The sequence below is a fragment of the Silene latifolia genome, chromosome 6 (genome assembly GCF_048544455.1).
Source record: "Silene latifolia isolate original U9 population chromosome 6, ASM4854445v1, whole genome shotgun sequence".
Classification (NCBI taxonomy): Eukaryota; Viridiplantae; Streptophyta; class Magnoliopsida; order Caryophyllales; family Caryophyllaceae; genus Silene; species Silene latifolia.
In genome coordinates, this window is record NC_133531.1 from 25,456,755 (window position 1) to 25,480,851 (window position 24,097).

Sequence of the window (24,097 nt, forward strand, 5' to 3'; positions counted from 1 at the left end):
AGTAAGGGTAAGTTGCGTTTTAGAAAAGTTTCTGACCTGTTGGGTACTCGATCGAGTAGCTGGGGCACTCGATCGAGTAAGGGGGTACTCGATCGAGTACCTTGGGTACTCGATCGAGTAAGCTGGGTTTTACTGAGGGGAGTTTTCTCGGGTTTTGTTAATTATGCGATTAAGATATATAAGCTTTGTCGTCATTATTCTAAATCACTTTTGCAAAACCTAAATTACTGTTTAAGAGAGAAAGCAAGCAAGTTTTTCATCCTAATCGCATTATTAGCAATACCCGGAGTTTGGAAGGTCAGTTCTTAGCGTTGATTATACCGTTGAGTTCCTTGCGTCGAGGGTAAGATCTATGTACCCTTTTTATTGTCTTTCCTTTGATTTGGTTAAACCCTAATTTAGAGATTTGGGGGTTTATGTGTAGTATGTGATTTGGAGTCTTTATATGTTGTATGATAGGAGGAGGGTTCATAGAGGAAGCTTTTTGATTCAAAGGTAGAGAGACCGTCGATTGTGTGCTTACCGGGTAGGATTTCCCTACTCAGTATTAGTCCCATAATGGGATATTGGTTGATGTGTTGTGTTTGGTTGTTTGATATAGTAATTGTATTGTGATTGTGGTTGTGATCGTTGTTTATGGTTCGTGAGGCGTGGCCTCGGCTGAGTGGGGTCACTTGCGGGAGTGGCTTCACGCCCTAGTTTCGCCTTCTGTGGAACCCGCCACAGAAGGGATGTGCACATTAATGGACAGGGTTATCGCTCACTGTGTGGAGCGGGGATTTGGTGGGTACGGCTGCGGTCCCCCATCGCGCGAGGCTGGTCCGGTGGACGATCGGTGATTGAGATGATTGGATTTGGCGTGATTGTGTGTGTGTGACGGTTAAGTCATGTCCATTTATCTTATTGTTGGTATATATTGAATTGTGTGATTAGTCGACCCGGTGTTGTTTTGTAAACTGCGGTGATCCATTCGGGGATGGTGAGCAGATATTGAGCGGTATTGAGATGAGTACTTGGGATAGCCGGGATGGCCACGACATGATGATAGGAGTCTTTCATTGTAGCTTATTAGTTATTTACATTTCGGTTAGAACAGTCAGTTTGAGAACATGTATCGTACTTTTGGTTTGGTTTTGAGAATTGTAACTCTTCGCTAAGTATTTATATTTAAAACGTTGTTTCTTCATTGTTATTTGATTATCATTGCCTCGGGTAACCGAGATGGTAATGTCTTCATACCTGAGTGGTCCTGGTAAGGCACTTGGAGTATGGGGGTGTTACAGTAGCACTCTCATGCATTAGGTGGTCTTGGTAAGGCACCTTGGTGTATGGGGCCAATGGGGGTGTTCTAGTAGCAATGAAATTGTCGCCTCCATCATCGTACCACCATTACTCTTAATTTTTTGGAACCAGTAACAAAAATTGAATTTTGGAGGTTGAAGAAACCCTAAAATAAATTAGGGGTTTAGGGTTTAGGGTTTTTGGGTAATTGGGGTGATGTTAAAGTATGGAAGTAAGATATGGAGGATGGTGGGCAAGTGAGGGAAGAATCGCAGGTGTTGATGGTGAACGCCAAAGACTTAAACGAACAGCAAGAACAACATGAGGAAATATACTCCTTTCATATCAGACCAATGGTAACATTGACCGTTTTGCCACTATTCATGGTCGTAGGAAATCTCCGATATTATTCTTAATCTATAAGACAAAATCTAGTCACGTGAGATCTTGTTTGATCTATCGTCATGAATGCTATAAGAATATCAAATTTTTATAATTTTTAATATTGTGTAACAAAAGATATTTACGTTGCAAAACGTGTCTCGAAAAGTGTGAAAAAGTCAATGTTACCATTGGTCTGGTATGGAGGGAGTATATAAAAATATAAAGAAGGGCAATTTCATCATAAATTTAGGTTTTAAAACAGAAAATTTGAATTTTGACGGATTATGTCACCGGAATGTGAAAATGGGTGTAATCTTTGACCTGAGAACATCATATCGTTTGGCATTGGAAAAAAAACATGGGTTGTTTGGTTGCCATAAGTATTGGAAAAGGTTGGAATTAGAATTTCTCAGGAACTTCCAATGCCTACATCATGTGGAAAGTTGCTTACCTACTCCCCCTTGGTCATTGGAAGTTCCTGTGGAATTTAATTCCTACATGAGCAACCAACACTTTTCCGAAATTCACCCGAATTGGATGAGGGAACTTAATTCCCATAAATTGTAGGTTCCTAGGAAAATTAAATTCTTTGATCAACCAAACAATTCCTAATTAAAGTTTTAATAAGGAAGTTATTTAGAGAAGTGGTTTATAAAAGGGAGTAAATTGTTAATTTACCCTAACAATTACCACCAAGCATCCCTTTATTTACACCATACAATTACCATTTACCACTGGCGCCTCACGCTATTCCTCAAAATCTCTAGATCTGAGAGTTTACCACCAAGTAACATAGTGCTGTAAAAACAATGAGGAGCAGCAAGAAACCCACATCATCATCGAATTTGCCGTATATCCCACCTGAAATTTTGATTCAGATTTTCCCAACATTACCGGTGAAAACCCTATTACGATTCAGGTGCGTATGTAAATCTTGGCGTTCCATTATCGATAACCCTGATTTCGTTTACATGCATTTCCAACATTCCCAAATCAATTCTGAAAATAGTACGAGTAATAAATTATTGTTAGCCTTTGAGGGTATGGGATGCTCCGAAGACGTAGGTTGTGTATTGACAGTTCGCGATGCTGAAACTCTTGGTAAAATCGATCGCATTTTTAGAACACATTCGGGAAAGTACCGTATTATAGGTAGCTGTAATGGGTTGATTTTAGTGGGACTATATGCTCCTCACGGTCACCTTAAACAATTGAGATTATGGAATCCTTGTATTCGCAAATCGTTTTTATTTCCAACTTGCCCACTTCGCTTAGATTGGATCGGCGACTTTGTTTGGTATTTGTTTGGGTTTGCCCCTCGTAGTCAGGATTATAAAGTGGTTGGGTTCGACCCTGACTATAGTCGGGGTGTACAGAATGGAATAATCTATTTTGCAGTTTATACTCTCAGTAATCAAGAATGGACCGTCAGAAAAGATCCCCTTAATATCCCTATTCTCAACAATGATAGTAGGCGTGGGCTATTTGACTATGTATCAACTGCTGTTTTCCTTCGAGGCACGGGACACTGGCTTGGAAAAATTGATAATCATAGGAATGCATTTACTCATCTTGTTTCCTTCGACTTTGATCAGGAAAAATTAACCTTATTGGAACTGCCATTCACTTGCGAAGAAAAGGGCTCCTTGATGTTTCTGTTTTTTCTTGAGGGGTCGCTAGCCGTTTTTGGTATTTCTAAAGTAAGTTCCAGCATATGGATGTTAGAACAAGACAACCAAAAGGGGCCGTGGACTCTATCGTTTTCGGGGAATTCAAGTGAGGATGGTTATGAAGTATTCGAGTTGTGCCATAGTAAGCTTGAGAAGGTATTCTATTGTGAGAGTGATGGCGGCTATTTTATTTGCGGGAATAAGATTTATAATATAGGTAGTGGCCAAGTACAGCCGTTCAAAAAATATATGAGCTCTCATTTAAGACTAGAGAAGTATTGGGAGAGCTTGGTTTTGTTCAAAGGATACGGAGCCCGTGATTTGAGATCCTCCCCATGAATAAGAGAATACAACTATGTTTGTCTTACCAATGGTTTTGAGCTGAACCTCTGGCAGTTAGTCAACCAACCTTGAGTATGTGATCAATTGCTACTCCATCATCCCTCTAGGTCTTTGAGAAGCGAGAATTCGTGTTATTCCTAGCATTTTGCCGTAGCTTATTTTTTTTCTTTTTTTTCTTTTCATGGCGTGCGTTTTTAATTCTGCAGATACATATTTACATTATGGATTTATTTATGGTATTCGTACTTTGCGTTGGTATTGTTATCTTTCTTTCTCCCAATTTTTATTTAGATTCTTCATAATCATTGATTTCTAATAGGGTTCTTAACTCATTTTCACAATTAAACAACTACTGATTCTAAAACCATTACTAAACATTGGTTGCATATCTGCGATATATATGAAACTCGCTGTCATTCTTGAGAGTTAACGCGGCATAAGATAAATTGCTGTAGAGCTGTGAAACTTCTTCTTATATGAATCAATGAGCATATTTGCTGAGTAGTATATAGAACTGCATGTAGAATTATAAATATTGGTATAACTGATCTGAAGTAACCTACTTGAGATGTTTTGGTACTCATTTTGACACGCTAGCAGCGGAAATCATTGGGAATCCATGAAATTGTGATTGTTCTTTTTAAATCTAAGTTCCAAATGATGGTTTGAAGTTAAGTATTCATCAATGTTGGTCCAGATCCTTGTTTATTTTTGCTGATATGTGAGATTTTGCGTATCTATTGTTACGACCTTCTTGCTGTTTGGCTTTAAATGTTCTTCATGCTATTGCTGTTGGTACGAAATGTATCACCTTGAATTTTAACACAGCTTCTTGGCTGTGAGATATTTGGTTAACCTAGATGAACCTCCATTACACTGTTACCGGCAGCCTTGCTGAATAGTTAAGTATTGTATGGCGATCAGAAGCTGTGGACTCGGGATATTCTCCCAAGGCCGGCCGTTAAAACGCTGCTGAGATTCAGGTGCGTATGTAAATACCCCGGTGCTCTATAATTGATGACCCTGATTTCATTTATGTTAGATAAGGTAGAACTTTCACGTTTCTTTTTAGCAAACTAGGAGTATAAAGCTAACAAAACACTATATTGAGTCGTGTAGGAAAAACCGTTTCTGTTTAATCAAGACAATAACCGAGTTATTAATTAAAAATACTCTCTCCGTTTTCTTTTATTAGTTTAGTTGTTTTGAACGTTTTGTATGGTTCCTGTTCGGCTGTTCTCAAAACTTCTCATTTCTGCCGGTAAGAAGGCATGACAAATGACAATGGGACAAGTCATCGGCACACTACCATTTTAAGTTGGTAGGAACCGTGTGTCATATTATGTTATGCCGAAACCAAAACAATCCGAAGGTAAAATCCGATCCAAAATCAATCTTTTGAAACCCTAAACCCCATCAAATATTCTAAAATTAATACCCTAATTCATTAATTAAAAACCCAAATTTAATCCATTTAATTCATCGGATTTTGCAGTTTTTTTCTTCTACAGTACCTCGACGTGACATGAGCGTGAAAGGGGTTCAAGAGTCAGTTTTCTTTTTATAAGGGCTAAAATCATTTATTTTGGCTTTTTGACCCCATATTGTAGGGTGGATCTCGAAAGATATGAAAGATCTCCCTCCAAGCCGTACATACGACTTTCGTCGAATACGGCTTTCCACAGAATTTGATAAAATTCGTTCTTTGTATGCTAAATCGTAACTAAAAGATATACTAATAAAAAAATTATAAACAATTTCATTAATTTTGTTTAAAATATAAATATATTTCATGACATTACTCAATTTTTTTATTAGTTTTATAGCTCAATTTTTTTTTCTAAAAATAAACACACTATAAATACCGCACATTCATTGCGCGGTATCTAAACTAGTATACTTATAAATGGCTAAATAACATATAATATAAAATAACATTAATATTAAATTATATAAATTATACAAAAGAAATTATAAACGAGCTTCCGTGAGCTCGGGCTCGGCTCGTATTCCAAGCTCGATTCGAGCTCACGAGCTCAAGCTCGTTTTGGCCGAGCGCAAGCCAAGCTTTGATCGAGCCGATTCCGAGAGCTTGTCAGTACACAGGCATCTTCTTTTCCTATTATTAGAGTCTTTAGAGACTTTGATTCTCTTCCAACTTCCTTTATTTGCTCAAATAATTGACAGTACACAGGCATCTTCTTTTCCTTTCGTCTTCTTTTCTTCTCATTCACACAAAAAAAAAAATCAAAGTTGTTCGTCGTCATCATCTTATCAGCATCTGATGCTGATAAGAAAAAGACGGGCAAATTCATTCATTCACAATTAATCGTACAATTTCCATTCATCTATAAATAACCCTTCGCGTTTTTCATAAACATTCATATAAATTCAAAGTTAAAATCAAAACATCCATCACCCATTTTCGCTACAAATTCCCGTAATCCAAACTCCAAACAAAGGGTTAAGGTATGTATGGAGTCACTGCTTGAGTAGACCTTGCATCGTTCACACTCTCTCACTGAGTGTATAAGTGGGTAATTCAAAAAACGTTGTAGCGGCCTTCATCGCTTAACCGATCGATGACTAGTGTCTAGAGTAGTGCGATGACGGTCGCTACAATGTTTTTTTTTGAATTACGCACTTTACACTCAGGAGAGATTGTCCACTCAACCAGGTAAGTTTTGATTTTATTTATACGAGTCTTCTATGAATTTTTTTTTTTGAATTTTCATTTACTAGTTACGACATTTTATTCGGTATTTTCAATGTAGACGACATCATGTAATTTAATGTTACATGTATTTCTTCAGCTAGTAATACATATTCCGAAGGGAAAACGTTTGTTTCACTTAAGAATTCAGTTAGTACTTAGTAGCTTCATTTGGACGTAAGTTGAAGAGAAAACACCGAGACTTATTCTTTTACAACAACTAGTTTACCCATATTTGTCGTATGCTGCGATGAACTACAACTAGTTTAAACCATACAACTCCGTATGTACCAGACTACTTGAGAAAAATTTAGTGCACAACAAAGCCAGGAACAGTATTATTTCACCTTGAGACGGTAAGAGGAATGAGTCGCAAATTAACCTTTATAAATTAAACTGAACAGAAATTTCGTAACAGGAACTATTAGCAGTCGGAAATTACAGCATGAATAATCTTAAATAAACTGGAGATATCAGAAATTAGAATCATAGATCCAATGGGGGCTGGTGGAGCCCTGTTCGCCACGAGTCGCACCAGCCATGAATAGCAACAGATCCTTACACGGATGCAGCATGACCGAAATCTGAGTCACCCACCTCCCTTGACATGTTTCTTGATGACAGCAAGCCCGCCACTACATCCTCTTCAATGCCACATTTGTTTGTCTTTCTTCTTATCTTGGGAGTATCCATCCTGTTAAAAGAAATTCCGTCATTATTTAGTCCCGACTCTCAGCTCCAGATTATGTCAAGCTTACTTCAATGTTTTGTTACATCCATAGTTCGCTTTGGCTTTGACCAAAACAAGTACGAGTAATATTTTCACATCATGGTTTGACCAATACACACCGCTTCTGACCATGGCAAATTTGTAAGCGAGTGCAAATAACACAGACTGATATTCATATACTCCAGAATATATGTCCATATATGATTATCAAAAAGTTAGTTGATGGACTAAAGCAATATGATTCTCTAAACTAACTGCGCGTCTTTTATAATGAAGGCACTCAGTGCAATTCTCGACGCAGTTTTCATTATGGCCATTGAAAAAAATCTGTGTTAACACATGGTAAAGACTATGTGCATCCAACTCTTACCCTGCCAGTAGCGAAAACCCTTGAGACATTCAGGCAATGTTGTTGTATATACTTATCACAAATTCTTCAAGAAGACGATCTCAAGCAGTACTTTTTGATGAAGTCGTTCCATTTACATTCAGAATATAAACTACTGTATTCAATATACATTCAGAATTTCACATTGGATGTTTCACGAGCTGTTTCTATGAACAAACCACGGATGAAACAGTCATCTTAGCAGCAAAAGCCGCAAGGTTGAAAATCACAGACCATTGTTATTCATTTAGAAAACTTTTCAGATACATGGTACTTATCCCGAAGTTGTCTTCCAGTCAATGGAGAGATGACTCACAGGAATCTTATTGGACTTTGCCATTGTACTTAACAGCTATGTCAATCTTTATTCCAGCTGACCAGATTTGTTTGTACTCAGCTGATGAAATAGCTTTACATCAGTGAGAGCGGGATTTCGATTTTTTGAGAGCAAAATTTAGACTGAAGAAATTTTTGTTAGGGCAGCAAAAGCCAAAAATTTTAATTTAGAAAGTTCAGAATTATATTTATCACTGTTTGACGAGTGGCAGCACTAGCAGCCCCTTTAGCTCTCTTTTGTTTCGCCACAACTTACAACAATCACACCAAAAGAAAAGGAGACGAAAAGGGTGCATACACAAATAAGGTTCTTGAAGGAAAGGTGTGTGATATCCCAGAATCATGGCTGATAAACCTCGGGAAGCTGAAGCCCAACACTGGCAGCAGATTTTCCAAGTATCCTTTTCATCTCATCTGATCTATCCACAGCAATGTTGTATGAGAATAGAAGGTCCTGTAGAATCACCACGGAAATACTATAAAACATAGTATCGTAAAAGCCAAACTTGGAACATAGAGTTTATAGATAATTGAAACTAATGTATTCACATTCAATCACACTTCAGCTAGCTTCGCTGGTAAACTTATTCGCAGATGGTGTTAACTACTTAGTACTCATAAGCTTAGTTTGAAATCCCTTAGCATTAAACTGCCTCAATCCCTTCACACACGTGCACACAGAACACAAAAAAAAAAACGGCATTCGATAAACGGTATATCGCTTGGAATTCAAAAGCAAGACAACTACTCATGTCTTACATGCAAATGTTTCAAAAGTCAATTGCGCCAAAAATGATTCAAAAACAGGCACATCACGCCGAGCTTTAGCTAATCTAGCTGGGTCGGCGGTGTCAAATAGTAAATCATGAATAAGAGAATCAATAAAAACACAAGTCTTTTGTTTTCGGCAAAAAACACAAGTTTACAGTCTACTACATAATCAAAAAAATGTTCTCATGTAATTTGTCTGCCAGTTCTACAAAGGTGTGCCCCATCATAATAGGGTATTGACTTGTAATTCCTTTGCCAGTTTTCATGTAGTAGTTTTTCCGAGTTTTCATGTAATAAGGTTTTCAAATGTAGAATATTGTATCCAAACAACATTAACCAGTGCATCTAGGGCTCTCGCAAATAAGGTTTTCATAAAAGTTTGATGATCGAGTACCTTGTGGTGATGCACACTGTTTAGCATGTAAGTGTAATCATGGGCAAGCTTTAGTTTATTCTGAATAGATGATAGATCGGACAGTTGACTGTTCTTTTTGAACTCTTGTGTGATAAAATTAGTGAAGTTACTCTTGTAGTCTTCTGCTCCAACGTGCTTCTTCACAGACTTGAGAAGATGCCTGTAAACTTTTGCGGCATGCAAAGCTTCTGACCCCATTGAAATTGTCTCTTTCTTACTCAATGCCACAAATAGAAAGCAAGCGACTAAGAGAGAGTGATGCACGGTTATGAAAGAAGGTTATTCCTAGAAGACGGCCTTACAATAAGTTAGCGTGTGACCATCAAACAACTAAGAGTAAAAGGTAGCCAGAAGGTTCTAAGATACTCATTAATGACATAAATGGCTCACTAAATATCGGCAAAGTGGCAAATAAGCCCCATACGTTTGACATTATGTGCATATTAGCCTCATGTTTTTCTATTAGTGCAAGCTAACCCCACTACTTGTACGTGATGTGCAATTAAGCCCAATTGAATAAATTCAGGTCAATTCTCGCCAGAAAAAATTACATGGCACCGGAAAAAAACTGACATGACACCGGAAATATGACTAGGATGAAGATAAATAATAAAAAAAAAAAAAAAAAAAAAAAGCAAAGCAGTTATCTTATTAACAACGGTTGACCGATCAAAAAAGGCAAATCAGTTAGCTTCAAGTGTTCATTCTTACAGCCTACTGATTTGATCGCTCAGAAATCTCAGATTTCCTGCTGAGACATACCCTTCTTGTTGCTCTTTTTAATATTTTTTTAAGAATTTGATTTTCGGAGAAGTCTGGAAATTATAGGGAGGGGTTTATATGGGTGTTTATGATTGAGATGCGGCAAGAGGAGATGCTGGAAATTGCATCCCCTGCATCAATGGAAGAGTATAGTTTATGACAAAGTTCTAATTGTACTTTGTTTTTGGTTTTCTGTCAACTTATAATTTGTTCTTTGTTCTGATAAATGAACTGAATGTCCTGAATATTAAGGGATTCAAATTGCTGGAGCCTGTTTATATTTTGCTATTGATGTTGCTTCAAATATAACTTCTATACATTCGGGTCGATAAGGATTTTTCGAAAAATGATTGATATTTCGCCGTTATTTGGTTGATATGGTCGGTCATATGTTGCTAAAAATCACGAGTTTTCCTTTTTTTTAAAATTTTTTTTAACTTAATCCTAGTTACCTTTCCGGTGCCATGTCATTTTTTTCCGACGAAAAAAATTCCCAAAAACATTTCTGGCATCAAACTTGAAGCAAAACTAAAGCCCGTCGTCTAATGCAAATTCACCAAATGCTAGTTTACTCAGTTTGTATGCAGTGGCGGACCTAGGATTGTGAGACCGGGGGCACCGAACAAATAAAAAAACAACCATAGAATGAAATTTTCATTTTTATATCAAACAAAAAAAACCAACAACCAATCAATCAATTTAGCAGTGGCGGACCTAGGATTTTGTTCCAGTTTTCGCATTGAATTGGACCTAAGATTGAACTAACAGTCACTATATATCAAACAAAAACCAACAACCAACCAAATAAATCGACAAACAACAAATCAGATAAGAATTATTTACAAAATATTACTATATTAAGATGATAAAATCATGAAAATTAGGGTTTGAGTTGAAAATTGAAAAATTAAATTAGGGATTTACTTACAAATTAAGAATATGACACACGGTGGTGGACAATGAGGGCACAAGGGTGGCCGACGAGGTGACGAGCCGGTGGTGGAGCCGGCGGGTGTAGCCGGCGGTGGAGGAGGATGGAGGAGAAGATTAGATCGAAGGAAGTAAGAAATTGTAGAGAAACCAGGTTAGAAATTGTAAATTCAGTTTTGAGTTTGCGACCCGTAGGCAGACCTGGTAAACGAGTCAATCGGTTTTGGTTCGGGTTTTTCATTAATTTTGGGTCAATTTTGGTCATGCATTTTTGGTTTCAGCTTGGTCGGACTGTTTTGGGTTAAGTGGGTTGGATTATTTTGGGTCGGGTCGGGTTATTTTCGGGTTAATAAACAAGAGAGAATAAATTATTTCAAGTTTTTTTGGTTCAATTGGTGTTATTTTTTCCCGATTGCGAAACGTCGTCGACGTTTTATAACAAATCGTCGACGCTTTTCATAAAAAAGACGCCTCCTACCCTTCCTCTTCCTCTCTCTACCCAATTCTCTCCCAAGCAAAAAACACTAAAAAAAAAAAAAAAAGATGTTCTAACTCGACATCAACAAAACAACTACACGAGAAATCGACATCAACAAAACAACGATTCAATGTCAAACAACGAGCAATCCACATCAAATGCTAACAACGAATTTGAGGAACGTAATTACACAATCTATTTTCATTTCAATCGATTTAGTATGATAATTGAATTAGATGTTAAGTTGATATATTGAATTACATGTTAAGTCTTCATAGAATTAGGATGAATGTAACAAACACGCCCAAACCCGTCGAAAATAGTTGTAGTCGTGTATATGGACGTGCAAACTCAAAGTCCCCCATGGTGACGGACGTGCAAACTCAAAGTCCCCCATGGTGATGGACGTGCAAACTCAAAGTCCCTCATGGACTAGGACGTGTACATTCAAAGTCCGTCATGGACAGGGACTTTGAATTTCAATGTCCACCATGGACAAACTTTGAAACTCAAAGTCCATCATGATGATGGACGTGTACTATTCACGTCCATGCATGGTTTGGACGTTGATTCTTCACGTCTGTCATGGTGACGGACTTTGAGTTTCAAAGTCCGCTCCTGGTTCAGACTATGAACTTGTTTTTTCTTCATTTTATTTACTTTTTTTCGTAAGTTTTAGAAATTTTAACATATTTTAGCATGTAATTATTATTAATTTTGTGTTATAACAGGATTCATTTGAGGAATTTGGTGGAAACGATGTTAATTACAACCACCTATTTGAGACGGTTACATGTTTTGCGAGTCGGGATGAAGCGTTTGAGTGGGCAGAAGACGGCGTTCCACACCAACTAACGAAGAAACTGCAAGGAAATTAAACTTTGATAATGCATTGAAAGTTTGATTATTTAATAATTTAAAATATACTATACTGTTATAAGTTTATAACAATCATATTACTAATTATGAAATTACTGGAATTCAAAATAACCGTTGGAAGAACCTATAACCGTTATAATTCAAAAATGTCCGTTACAATTCAAAATAACCGTTATAATTCAAAAATGTCCGTTACAATTCAAAATAACCGTTACAATTCAAAAATATCCGTTACAATTCAAAATAACCGTTATAATTCAAAATAACCGTTATAATTCAAAATTACCGTTATAATTCAAATGTTACCGTTATAATTCAAAATAACCGTTATAATTCAAAATTACCGTTATAATTCAAATGTTACCGTTACAATTAAAAAATAGCCGTTACAATTAATAGCTTATAAATAGGTCATTCTATGTGCCACTACAATCAAAACATCCTCAATCACAACATCCAATCCTATTCACTCACTACAATAATAAAATGGTTCTCACAAATGCTCAAAAAACCAGAGTTTATCAAATAAGAATCGATCTAATTGTTCAAAATTTACCAATTCTAAACCCTAAACCCTAAACCCCAAACCCTAAACCCTAAACCCTAAACCCCAAACCCCAAACCCTATACCCTAAACCCTAAACCCTAAACCCCAAACCCTAAACCCCAAACCTCAAACCCATGCCATAAACGATTATTATTTAAAACATAACATAATTAAATAACTATCGAACTTAATTATCTTCCGATGATGAAGATGACGATTCCTTATCTTCTTCATGATCTTGAACCTCAATTTCTTCAGGTTGGGTAGACATATATTCAGTCAACAAATCATTCAAGTAGAGATAAAGAATTCCTTGCCCTAAGACTCTACCAAAGACATAAGTCTGATAGTCTTGGGTAATCGATCACGGTGAGGATACGCTCAAAATATGTAAAGCCATCACTTCTTAACCTGCGAAACTCCCACATCTTCTCGGTTAATGCTTCATCAGAGACAACCTCATCTCTAACTGCTGGAGTTAGCACATCTTCTCGGTTTAAAGGCTAAAATTATACAAAGGCTACCAATTGGAGGCTCTTCAAGCATGTGCCATACAGTGGCACTGGGAACCACTGATTCAAGACGCTCAATTAGAATTGGTAAATTTTGAACAATTAGATCGATTCTTATTTGATAAACTCTGGTTTTTTGAGCATTTGTGAGAACCATTTTATTATTGTAGTGAGTGAATAGGATTGGATGTTGTGATTGAGGATGTTGTGATTGTAGTGGCACATAGAATGGCCTATTTATAAGCTATTAATTGTAACGGCTATTTTTTAATTGTAACGGTAACATTTGAATTATAACGGTAATTTTGAATTATAACGGTTATTTTGAATTATAACGGTAACATTTGAATTATAACGGTTATTTTGAATTATAACGGTAACATTTGAATTATAACGGTAATTTTGAATTATAACGGTTATTTTGAATTATAATGGTTATTTTGAATTGTAACGGACATTTTTGAATTGTAACGGTTATTTTGAATTGTAACGGACATTTTTGAATTATAACGGTTATAGGCTCTTCTAACGGTTATTTTGAATTCCAGTAATTTCATAATTAGTAATATGATTGTTATAACAAGAGAGCATATTTTAAATTATTACATAATCAAACTTTAAATGCATTATCAAAGTTTAATTTCCTTGCGGTTTCTTCGTTAGTTGATGTGGAACGCCGTCTTACCTTCGCCCACTCAAACGCTTCCCATCCCGACTCGCAAAACATGTAACCGTCTCAAATAGGTGGTTGTAATTAACATCGTTTCCACCAAATTCCTCAAATGAATCCTGTTATAACACAAAATTAATAATGATTACATGCTAAAATATGTTAAAATTTCTAAAACTTACGAAAAAAAAGTAAATAAAATGAAGAAAAAACAAGTTCATAGTCGAACCGGGGAGCGGACTTTGAAACTCAAAGTCCGTCACCATGACGGACGTGAAGAATCAACGTCCAAACCATGCATGGACGTGAATAGTACACGTCCATCACCATGATGGACTTTGAGTTTCAAAGTCTGTCCATGGTGGACATTGAAATTCAAAGTCCCTGTCCATGACGGACTTTGAATGTACACGTCCTAGTCCATGAGGGACTTTGAGTTTGCACGTCCATCACCATGGGGGACTTTGAGTTTGCACGTCCGTCACCATGGGGGACTTTGAGTTTGCACGTCCATATACACGACTACAACTATTTTCGACGGGTTTGGGCGTGTTTGTTACATTCATCCTAATTCTATGAAGACTTAACATGTAATTCAATATATCAACTTAACATCTAATTCAATTATCATACTAAATCGATTGAAATGAAAATAGATTGTGTAATTACGTTCCTCAAATTCGTTGTTAGCATTTGATGTGGATTGCTCGTTGTTTGACATTGAATCGTTGTTTTGTTGATGTCGATTTCTCGTGTAGTTGTTTTGTTGATGTCGAGTTAGAACATTTTTTTTTTTTAGTGTTTTTTGCTTGGGAGAGAATTGGGTAGAGAGAGGAAGAGGAAGGGTAGGAGGCGTCTTTTTTATGAAAAGCGTCGACGATTTGTTATAAAACGTCGACGACGTTTTATAGCCCCCTATTTTTTGTCGGTACACTTTCAGGTTTGGTGGTTTTCGATCGGGTCATTTTCGGGTCGGTTCAGCTGTAGGTAGACCTGGAAAAACGAGTCAACGGTTGGGTTCGGGTCGGGTCATTTCGGGTTTCACAAATTTGCTTGACCTTTAACATTATAAAGTAAAGTCGATAATCGAAGCAAAACAAGAACAAAAATTTAGGGATGTACAATCAAATCAAATTGAACAAAGGGTCTCGTATAGACTTGTTTAGTGGAGTCTGGAAGTACCAAGTAGGGCTTGGTGATTTTTAATTTGTTAAGCGTTTACGTTATATGTTAAAGGTCAAGCAACAAGCGGCAACAGCCCCTATAGCTCAGTGGTAGAGCGCCAGTCTTGTAAACTGGAGGTCTGTAGTTCGATCCTGCATGGGGGCATTCTGTTTTTTTTTTTTTTGAACCTCTCAACATTTTTTGTTATTTCGAACCTCAAACATTCTAAGTTCTAACATCAGTCCAAATTAACTTCATTCATATAAACTCTCATCAAACCAGGCAAATAAAGCCACGTCCGACTCGATTTCAAAGAAATAAAATTCCACCGACCACATCAAACTACGGGCTAGAGTCTCGACTATAGTATTTTTGCTCTATTTAACACAGGTTGTTCATTCATAAACTCTCACCAAATCAAGCAAATGAAGTCATGCCCGAACTAGTTTCAAGGAAATAAAATATAAGCGATCACACGAAAACACAAATCAACCTCTAACACTAGCCGATATACAATGCTTTCTGATATGTTTAACTAGTTTTGTTACCCGTGAAAATCACGGGTTATCTCTAGGAAAATTAAAAATTTAGATAGTTATTTTTTTTTTGTGAATATCAAATGAAATTGGAATTTATTTCATCATTGATACATATTCCTATTCTTTAATTTTGATCATCATCTAATAAAAATTCATAAATTTTAGAATTTGATTATGTACGAATTAGAAAACTTTAAACCAAATTGAAATATTGAAGTTGTTAGTTGTATAAAAACTGAATTTACCTGTGGGACGTGCATGACATCAAGAGTTAGCCGCTAACCATACGACTTCACCACAAGGTCTTCCTTTCGTACCGCCTACGAAATAAAAGTACAACAAAAAAAAACAATACACAAATTAGTAATTTGTCATTCCAAATTCAAGTTAAAGAAAATAATGCAAATTTTTACCACCCCAAATGATTGTTTTGGAGGAAAATAAATGAGACGATTTTAAATAGGAGAGGCTAAATAATGCTAATTTGGAAGTTAAATGACGTACACTACAATTAGTGTTCACAAACCTAAATGACATAAATATTAATTAGGAAAAAAACAAAGGCATTCAAAGGGTTGTATATAATGGGTTGCTTTATATAATCTTTATGGTGGTAGGAAATATTGCATAATTAGTATGAGTGTTAAATGGAATAACGGTTAGCGGCCTAGGGTAGGGAATTAGAAGAGACTTGTGAGAAAATTCAACGATGCCTCTAAAAAAATCATTGGACTTATATGAAAATTACGTTGGTTGAACTTAAATAATGAATGAATATAACATGTCATAATTTTACATTTAAGAATATTATTAAGTTACTCATTTGTTTTTCTTTTCAAGTTTGTGTAGTTTTAAATAAATAAATAAATTTATAACTTTTATGAGCTATATTACTATAAAAAATGTTAATCGATTCACTAACATTTTTTTTATTGTAAAATGGGAATTTTAATTGTAAATTTTGGTAAGTTACATCTTTTTTTTTTGAATTTTTTAATTCAACCATGAAATATAGTTTGTAATTTTGAAGTTCATAAGTAATAGTTATTAAATGGAGGATTAGTGAATGGAAACTATTGTAGGTTTAATAGCCATTATAAACTATTGATTCTCATCTTTTAATTTGCCTTTTCATTTATTTTTGAGTTATGAGTATTATTAAATAAGATAATTCATGAGTGAGGAGCTCAAGGGGGAAAACAAATAGGAAAAAATATTAATGAAAATTATTATTATTATTATTATTGATCTTAGATAATGGTTGTAAAATATCATACCTTTACTTTTACGAATATTTTTAAACTTCACAATTATTTTTTTTTAATTAAAAGGGTTTGTATAACGATCTTAAATAAATAGACGTAGGTGTAAATTTTAAGTGATACAATTTCAGGAAAGATAAGTTTAACTTCCGACAGCTTGGAATAGACCGAATTGACGCACGCAGTGAAAATTAAAGGGAGTGGGATAATCAGATCTATGCTTTTGTTAATTTGTTTATATCTAGCATTTCTGGTGAATGAAAGAGACTTGCATAATCTGTGTACTTGCTCTGCATGCGTCTCAACTTCTGAAGTTAACCAAGTTTAAAGACATGTTTAAATTTGTTACTGACGGATTTCAAATCCCGGTAGTCATGGCAATAATTTTAGTGTTGATATCTACTGTCCTGGTCCTTAATATTTTCATTACTATACAGCGTTTTCAGTTAAGCATTGGGTTTTACACTTTTACTCGTTCCGTTGAAGTACTAGGCCAAGCTTATTGTACATGAATAGACAAAACCATAATATATGCTGTGTACCAAAGTCTTTAACTCTGAAACTTATTTATTATTACATAAACAGTAGAAATACATACGAGATTTATGCAAATCTCGCTCTTTTAATTCAAGGAAAAACTTCAACACAAATCTTGCTACAACAGAAGAATGTCTTCTGCTACTCATGAATTGAATAACCCTACTACATCAAATGACATAATTAATAATAACTAAGCAAACACACAAGAAATAGTACGAAATTACGAATAAAGTCTGTTTCATAAATAGAGATAGTCCAGGCCAGGGTCCCAGAGTACAGGTGGGACAATGTGATCACTTCCCGCCACCATCAGGCGACGGGAATGAGCCATCATCATCAGGAGAGGGGAATGAGCTACCATCTCCTCCTGATAGGCCACTAGAGCCAGCAGCAGGCGGGTCATATTGTACAGTACCGGGAATTGGGACTAGGATTCGTCCAAGACCCGGAAAGAGGACACTACCATCAGGGTCTACAATACAGTCAGGTTTCTTCTTGTCGGTAGTCTTTGTCGGGTTACTACGTGCCGCTTGAGCATGAGTTGCGACAGAAACAAGGATGTTGAATATGAGGAAAACAAGGATTGATTTGGAAATACAGGTGGTAGTAGTCATTTTCGAAAGAGGTCTATTTAGACAGAGAGGTAGTGTTTATTGTGATGATGTAGTAGTATGTAAGTTAGCTAGAAATGTCTAATCTTTATAGACATTGATATATAAGTGTTTGGTGGAACTTTTGCGGTGAGTTAAGACTGCTTGAACAGAATAAGATGACATTCAATGCAATGCCGCTTACAGACTTGTCAAAGGAAACAGTAGTAAGAATCCAGGTATATTCAGGTTTAATCCATTCTATAACTTCTATCTTTAATTGTTTATCATTTGTTTTTTATTGTAAAATGGAAATTTTAATTGTAAATTTTTGTAAGTTACATCTTCTTCTTTTTTTTTATTTTTTTAATTTAACCATGAAATATAGTTTGTAATTTTGAAGTTCATGACTAATAGTTATTAAATGGAGGATTAGTGAATGGAAACTATTGTAGGTTTGATAGCCATTATAAACTATTGATTCCCATCTTTTAATTTGCCTTTTTATTTATTTTTGAGTTATGGGTATTATTAAATAAGATAATCATGAGTGAGGAGCTCAAGGGGAAAAACAAATAGGAAAAAATATTAATGAAAATTATTATTATTATTATTGATCCTAGATAATGGTTGTAAAATATCATACCTTTACTTTTACGAATATTTTTAAACTTCATAATTTTTTTTTTAATTAAAAGGGTTTGTATAACGATCTTAAATAAATAGATGTAGGTGTAAATTTTAAGTGGTACAATTTCAGGAAAGTTAAGTTTAACTTTTTACCAAAAAAAAAAAATATACAACATTTTTAACCAATATTTCATCATTTGAAAATAAATTTAAAAAAAACTATGAAAAACATTAATCAATTCATAAACATGTTTTATTACAAAACATTCAATTAAAATGTTAATTTTATAAGTTAATGTAGGCGTGTGTCAATCTTAACCAAGGTGACAAAGTGAATTGAATGTCCATGTGGCTTTTCCACATCCTACATGGCTTTATCTAGTTGACATTTTTTAGGTTGTCTTTTAATAGTATTTTATAGATGCTTTTAGTTATCCTTCATCTATTTTCCGTTTTAAAATAGCTCTTACTCGCCTTTCCTAAATTATCTTTTCACCTCCCTAGAGTTTGCGAACATTATATAACCTAATCAATTAATCTTGTGTACAACAGTTTTATATTTAAGCGGAGTAAAATCTTTCACTAAAGACCTATAATTCTCGCTAAAAAATAAATAATTATCAAAAATAATTATAAGAAAACATTTAAATAGGCGATTTTACATCAGAAGTTTGGGAAATTTTATAAAATTGACATATCATGTGGTGTCGAATTCATGTCTATGTCAACTTTAAATAGATCACCGATCATCATCCCCCAATCCAAGTTAAATACTACATTATTTCTCTTAACTCTAACCCAGTTTATTTAGTTTTGCTATGAATCAATTATAACCAGTTATCCGAAAAATGATGAATGGTAGTTCTTACTTTAAGCTTGTTAGTTGGATAACCGAGTACCCAAACTTATAATAATCTACTTGAAAGAAAAATAGTATAGATCCCGTACGACAGTACGGTATCTGAAAAGATTGTGTTAGAGAAAAATGTAATTAAAATATTGCCATTAATTATTTTTACATTTAGTAAATCTACTATCTATAAAATGTAATTAAAATACTGTCATTAATTATTCTGCCACCTATAATAGTTGAGAATTCATTTTTTACGTTTTTTTTATATGAATTGGCGTATATAGGAGTTAATTTTTAGGAGGTTAATTTGAAAAAAATATTTTGAAATTGAATACTGACAAAGATTTACATAATTGATTGAATATATTGAATTAGCGTATATTATTAATTTACATATAGGAACCGTATAATGGATTAATCAACGTAAAATATTTTTTAACGTTGATTTACGTTTTTTTATATGAATTGGCCTATATAGGAGTTATTTTGGTAGAATATTGTGTATTGTGTATATAACTAATTTTAAACCCGTGAATTTCACAGGTTGTTTTATTGTCAGATGAACAAATACAACAAATATATGTTATGAATCAAAGGAAATTGAGTACAATTCGTATGCCATGTGTGTAACACCCCGGTTTATAAAAGAAGTCCTCGTCAAGACATTCCTTAATAAAACGGACTGTTACCATCTCGGTTTCCCGAGGTAGTGAATAACAAATTAAACTCCAAGGCAATTTATATAATATTTTAACTGAATTATTACAAATACTCTTTTCAACTCGAATTACAAGAACTGACAAAATAAAAGTGAAAGTCTTCTAAATGATGATCTAGCCACTAAGTCGTCTGATCCAATGTCTCACGCCCATCAAGCTCCCGTCCTATCTCTTAAACCTGCCAAGTCTGCTCCCCATAAAGCGGATCATCACAGGTGTTCACGAATACACAGGGTCAACCACGAGGTTGAGTAGGGAAAACAAAATAAGTACGACAACAAAATACATAGCTCCATTTTCAATTTGTCACATACTCCACCTCTCCGTATCACAGACCCTGAATAACTCCCACATCATAACAATACTTCCACACCATATCAATAACTTCCACACCATATCAATAACTTCCACACCATGTCACAGACCCTGAATATCACAGACCCTGAATATCACATTCCCTGAATATCACAGTCCCTGAATATCACAGTCCCTGAATATCACAGTCCCTGAATATCACAGTCCCTGAATATCACAGTCCCTGAATATCACAGACCCTGAATAATCTCTGTTTCTATCCGTAACATCCTCCAACTCCAATGCATATGAATGCTCACAAGAAATTGATGCAACACGTTATACAAATCAATTAAATGATGAATCATAAGATCATGCCAGTTATCCGATATTGTAATATCATACTCAATATGATCAATTCAGTCAGTCACCTTTCCGAATATAAATGATAACGTAAATCAACCACGAATCCAACCAACACAATTCAACAACAACGATATTAGGACAAGTGTATTTCCCCTACCTCAAGTGCCAGCAATCCAATTAAGCGAGTCCAGAACTAAAGCAATGAATTGATTATCGATCCTTCACGAATCCGCCACCTTTACCGCCACCAAAACAGCCACCAGGGCCACCCTAGGTCGTCGCCAATCGTCCCTAGCTCGTCCCTGCAGTGCCGTCAACAACCAGCTCTCACTGTCTCTCTCTCTCTCTGCGTGAGGGTTGATGTGGAAGCTGATGAAAGAGGGAGGCGGGTTTAATAAGGAAGAAGGGAACAATGAAGTATGGTTTGTATGGGGGGTGATGTAGGCGTGGATTTGGAGTATGGGTTGGGGTGAACAAGGGAGTATGGGTAGTCTAGGTTCTATAAAAATAATCAAGCATGCCTTCTTATTTTGTATTTAACCAATACCCGTAATCCTTACTTGATTATCTTATGTGTAACGTAAACTTACGATCGTTGGATGTAATTATCGACTCACCATTAACTCGATATAATTTGTAATCTGAATTGTATAATAATTAATATATAATAATAATATCCGTTTAATTTATTATATAAAAATACGGGGTATTACAGTCTTCCCCCCTTAAAATGAACTTCGTCCCGAAGTTCGCTCCCATACCCAAACCTCAAAATGGTATTGCATATCGTACTTATGGACGTCACGCATTTCTAACGCGGTTAACACCACTTTTGACACATCAATTAAACATGACAAATACGGAATGTTACATTCCGCCCTCCTAAAAGAAACTTCGTCCCGAAGTTTTAACTCGTCTTTCTTAACCCGACTAACTACAACAAATGACAATCGAGAACACAATGTATACCAATTGAATACTCATATGAGAACACCATCATCTTCCATCTAAATTCCGATCTCAAAACTCAACATAAACTCATTAACCATGGTCGCACTGGACCGCAAACATAACTCGGCACAAAGGCCCCACAACTCATAACTCAATACCAATAGTTTAATCACAAACCTATCTCCCGTAATCATCGCTCGGCTCATAGGCCACTCATAACTCATTACCAGCAGTTTAATCACACTCTCCTTTTACACATCAATTAACTAACTGAAGTAGTAACAAAACATATAGAACTCATTTGCATACGTACCCCACAACTAAACGTCAACTTGTTCAAAACTACAATCTACAATAGGTGCAATTCAAGCATTAAGATTTTACAATCCTACCCAACTAAAAACATGGTTACGTCCTCGTAACCTTCATTATTATAACCAAAGTTCTCAAACTACCGCTAACAACTGAAAGAGGCTAAAAGATTCACAACTCACGCTCCAGTTAACTAATCTCTACTAAAGACAATCCCCTACAAGCTCTCTCAAGGAAGCTACCGCTACCAATCGTTGTAATTTCATACTTTAGAATATAAGGAATCAATCATCATAAGGAAAGAATTAGGGTCAACACTTTGGTAAATCGATCTTATTAAAATTTATACCCTAATAGGTCCAATCTAACTTTCCTTTACACAATTGCACAAATTCAGGTCAAGACACCGAATCACCGATAACAAATGAAGACAACCAGTTTCAAAGATACTTATCGTGCGTAAATATTTTCAATGCTCATCGCAAAGGTTTGGTATTTATTCATAAATGACGAATGCACATTGATTGGCAAATTTTATAACTTATTGGTCGAGTCACATAAGTGACTAAGCAACGATATTGGAAAGGTAACATATAAGACTATCATACATAAATTTTTGTTCTTTGTATTAATATGTTTAAACTGCACCCAACACAATGACATAAAAGATTAAATGTATTTAACTAGACCAGTTTTACAATTATCCCTTGCATATCATACTAATATCAACATACCTTGCTAACACATAACTCAATTAATCACCACATTACACTTCCCGTTTTGACATTCGTAATTAATCACACCCACCAATTCGCTATACGAACGAACACGACTAAATTAATCCACTACTTGCGACTCCGTTCTAGTTTTATTCCTCCAGACTAGTCAATCTCATGGAACCATACAACCAGACCCTGGCTGGAATTCTCTTTCCGAATTTATACTTACATGACAAAGTTTAACTTCATTTTCAAAACCTTTACTTTCATATTGGACGGTGATCAAATTCTTAATATACTTCGTATAACATAGCCGTCTATAGAATTCCTTTACAACTTACTACGAGACTCAAACTCAGGTAGCTTAATTCAATTCCTTCCAACAAAACAAGCTTGGCGCCGACTCATATATTATAATCTTACAGATTCAACTTATTCATTTCAGTCCTATCTTTACTAATGAACGACTATTACCTCAACATCAGGGTTTTAGTTGTGCTTCTTTACTCAGCTATATTCACGGCTCAATTAAACGTACTTTAACGACTATCCTTTAAACCAACGTGTATCATGTGAATCATAAAAGGGTTGTCCCATTATAACATTGCCAACCTAGTTATCATAATCAATCCTTATCAGCAATAATTGATAGTGATGACTCGAGAATCTAGATATACCAATCGTCGTATTATATCAAATAATTTCCTTTATATCATGCTCCTACAATTGTAAGAATCCCTTTAGTATCTTATGACGATATACTGATGAACATATCCACTAAGAATTAACAACACTATTTATTTTCATGTTATAGGTGTAGTTCCTTTGGAATAGATTTATGCAATGTAAGTAATAAACATACTTTAGGCACACTGACTCGCATAAAAGGCATTAGAACTCAGATGACATCCTACACGTGTGAACATTTAGACACGATCATTACTACCATCCACGTGTAAGCATTTAAGCATAATCGTTATCATATTCATGCGAGCATATTAGAACGATCAAATTGACCTTTAACGCCATTGGCTTTACTACGATATGACACAATCGTAGTTTATATTTATATATTCGACCACTATGCAATTATGATGAACACCGGAGATATCACAACGTGCCAAATGTATATTAATACATGTAAACAACTGGACTCGTATAAACATTTCACCCTCGATTAAGAATCAATTTAGACCATTCAATTTCACTCATACTATCATGCCAACAATATTATCAATTAGGTTTTAATTTTATCACTGGTTGAGATACATAACTACTGAACATGCCTGCTACTATCATCATATAAGGACATTATAAATTCATTTTATTACAAACTCGTGAATTAATCAA

The 24,097-nt window shown here is 35.3% G+C and overlaps 2 protein-coding genes, 1 long non-coding RNA gene and 1 other non-coding gene across 8 annotated transcripts; 3 read left to right on the plus strand and 1 right to left on the minus strand.

Moving 5' to 3' along the window:
• The first annotated feature begins 2,474 nt into the window (after positions 1-2,474).
• On the plus strand, positions 2,475-3,674 carry LOC141587881 (F-box/kelch-repeat protein At3g23880-like). The gene has a single exon (XM_074409347.1). It carries the CDS (start codon positions 2,475-2,477, stop codon positions 3,672-3,674), a length of 1,200 nt encoding a protein of 399 aa, XP_074265448.1.
• A 2,200-nt stretch (positions 3,675-5,874) lies between these two features.
• Positions 5,875-8,434, plus strand: LOC141586555 (uncharacterized). The gene is made up of 2 exons (XR_012519601.1): positions 5,875-6,354; positions 6,809-8,434. It is a non-coding gene; the product is annotated as an uncharacterized LOC141586555 (long non-coding RNA).
• Positions 6,757-10,940, minus strand: LOC141586554 (uncharacterized). Of its 5 annotated transcripts, none has more exons than XM_074407831.1 (4): positions 10,721-10,940; positions 9,010-9,275; positions 8,143-8,298; positions 6,757-7,084 (listed from the first exon to the last, which is right to left on the minus strand). In XM_074407831.1, the coding sequence occupies exons 2-3, from the start codon at positions 9,226-9,228 to the stop codon at positions 8,185-8,187; spliced, it is 333 nt and encodes a 110-aa protein (XP_074263932.1). In that variant the 5' UTR covers positions 9,229-9,275; positions 10,721-10,940; the 3' UTR covers positions 6,757-7,084; positions 8,143-8,184. The 5 variants fall into 5 exon arrangements, with proteins under 5 accessions (XP_074263932.1, XP_074263930.1, XP_074263931.1 ...); XM_074407829.1 differs by having other exon boundaries at positions 9,010-9,315; XM_074407830.1 differs by having other exon boundaries at positions 9,010-9,327.
• Positions 10,941-15,065: 4,125 nt separating this feature from the next.
• On the plus strand, positions 15,066-15,137 carry TRNAT-UGU (transfer RNA threonine (anticodon UGU)). The gene has a single exon. It is a non-coding gene; the product is annotated as a tRNA-Thr (tRNA).
• The last annotated feature ends 8,960 nt before the right edge of the window (positions 15,138-24,097 follow it).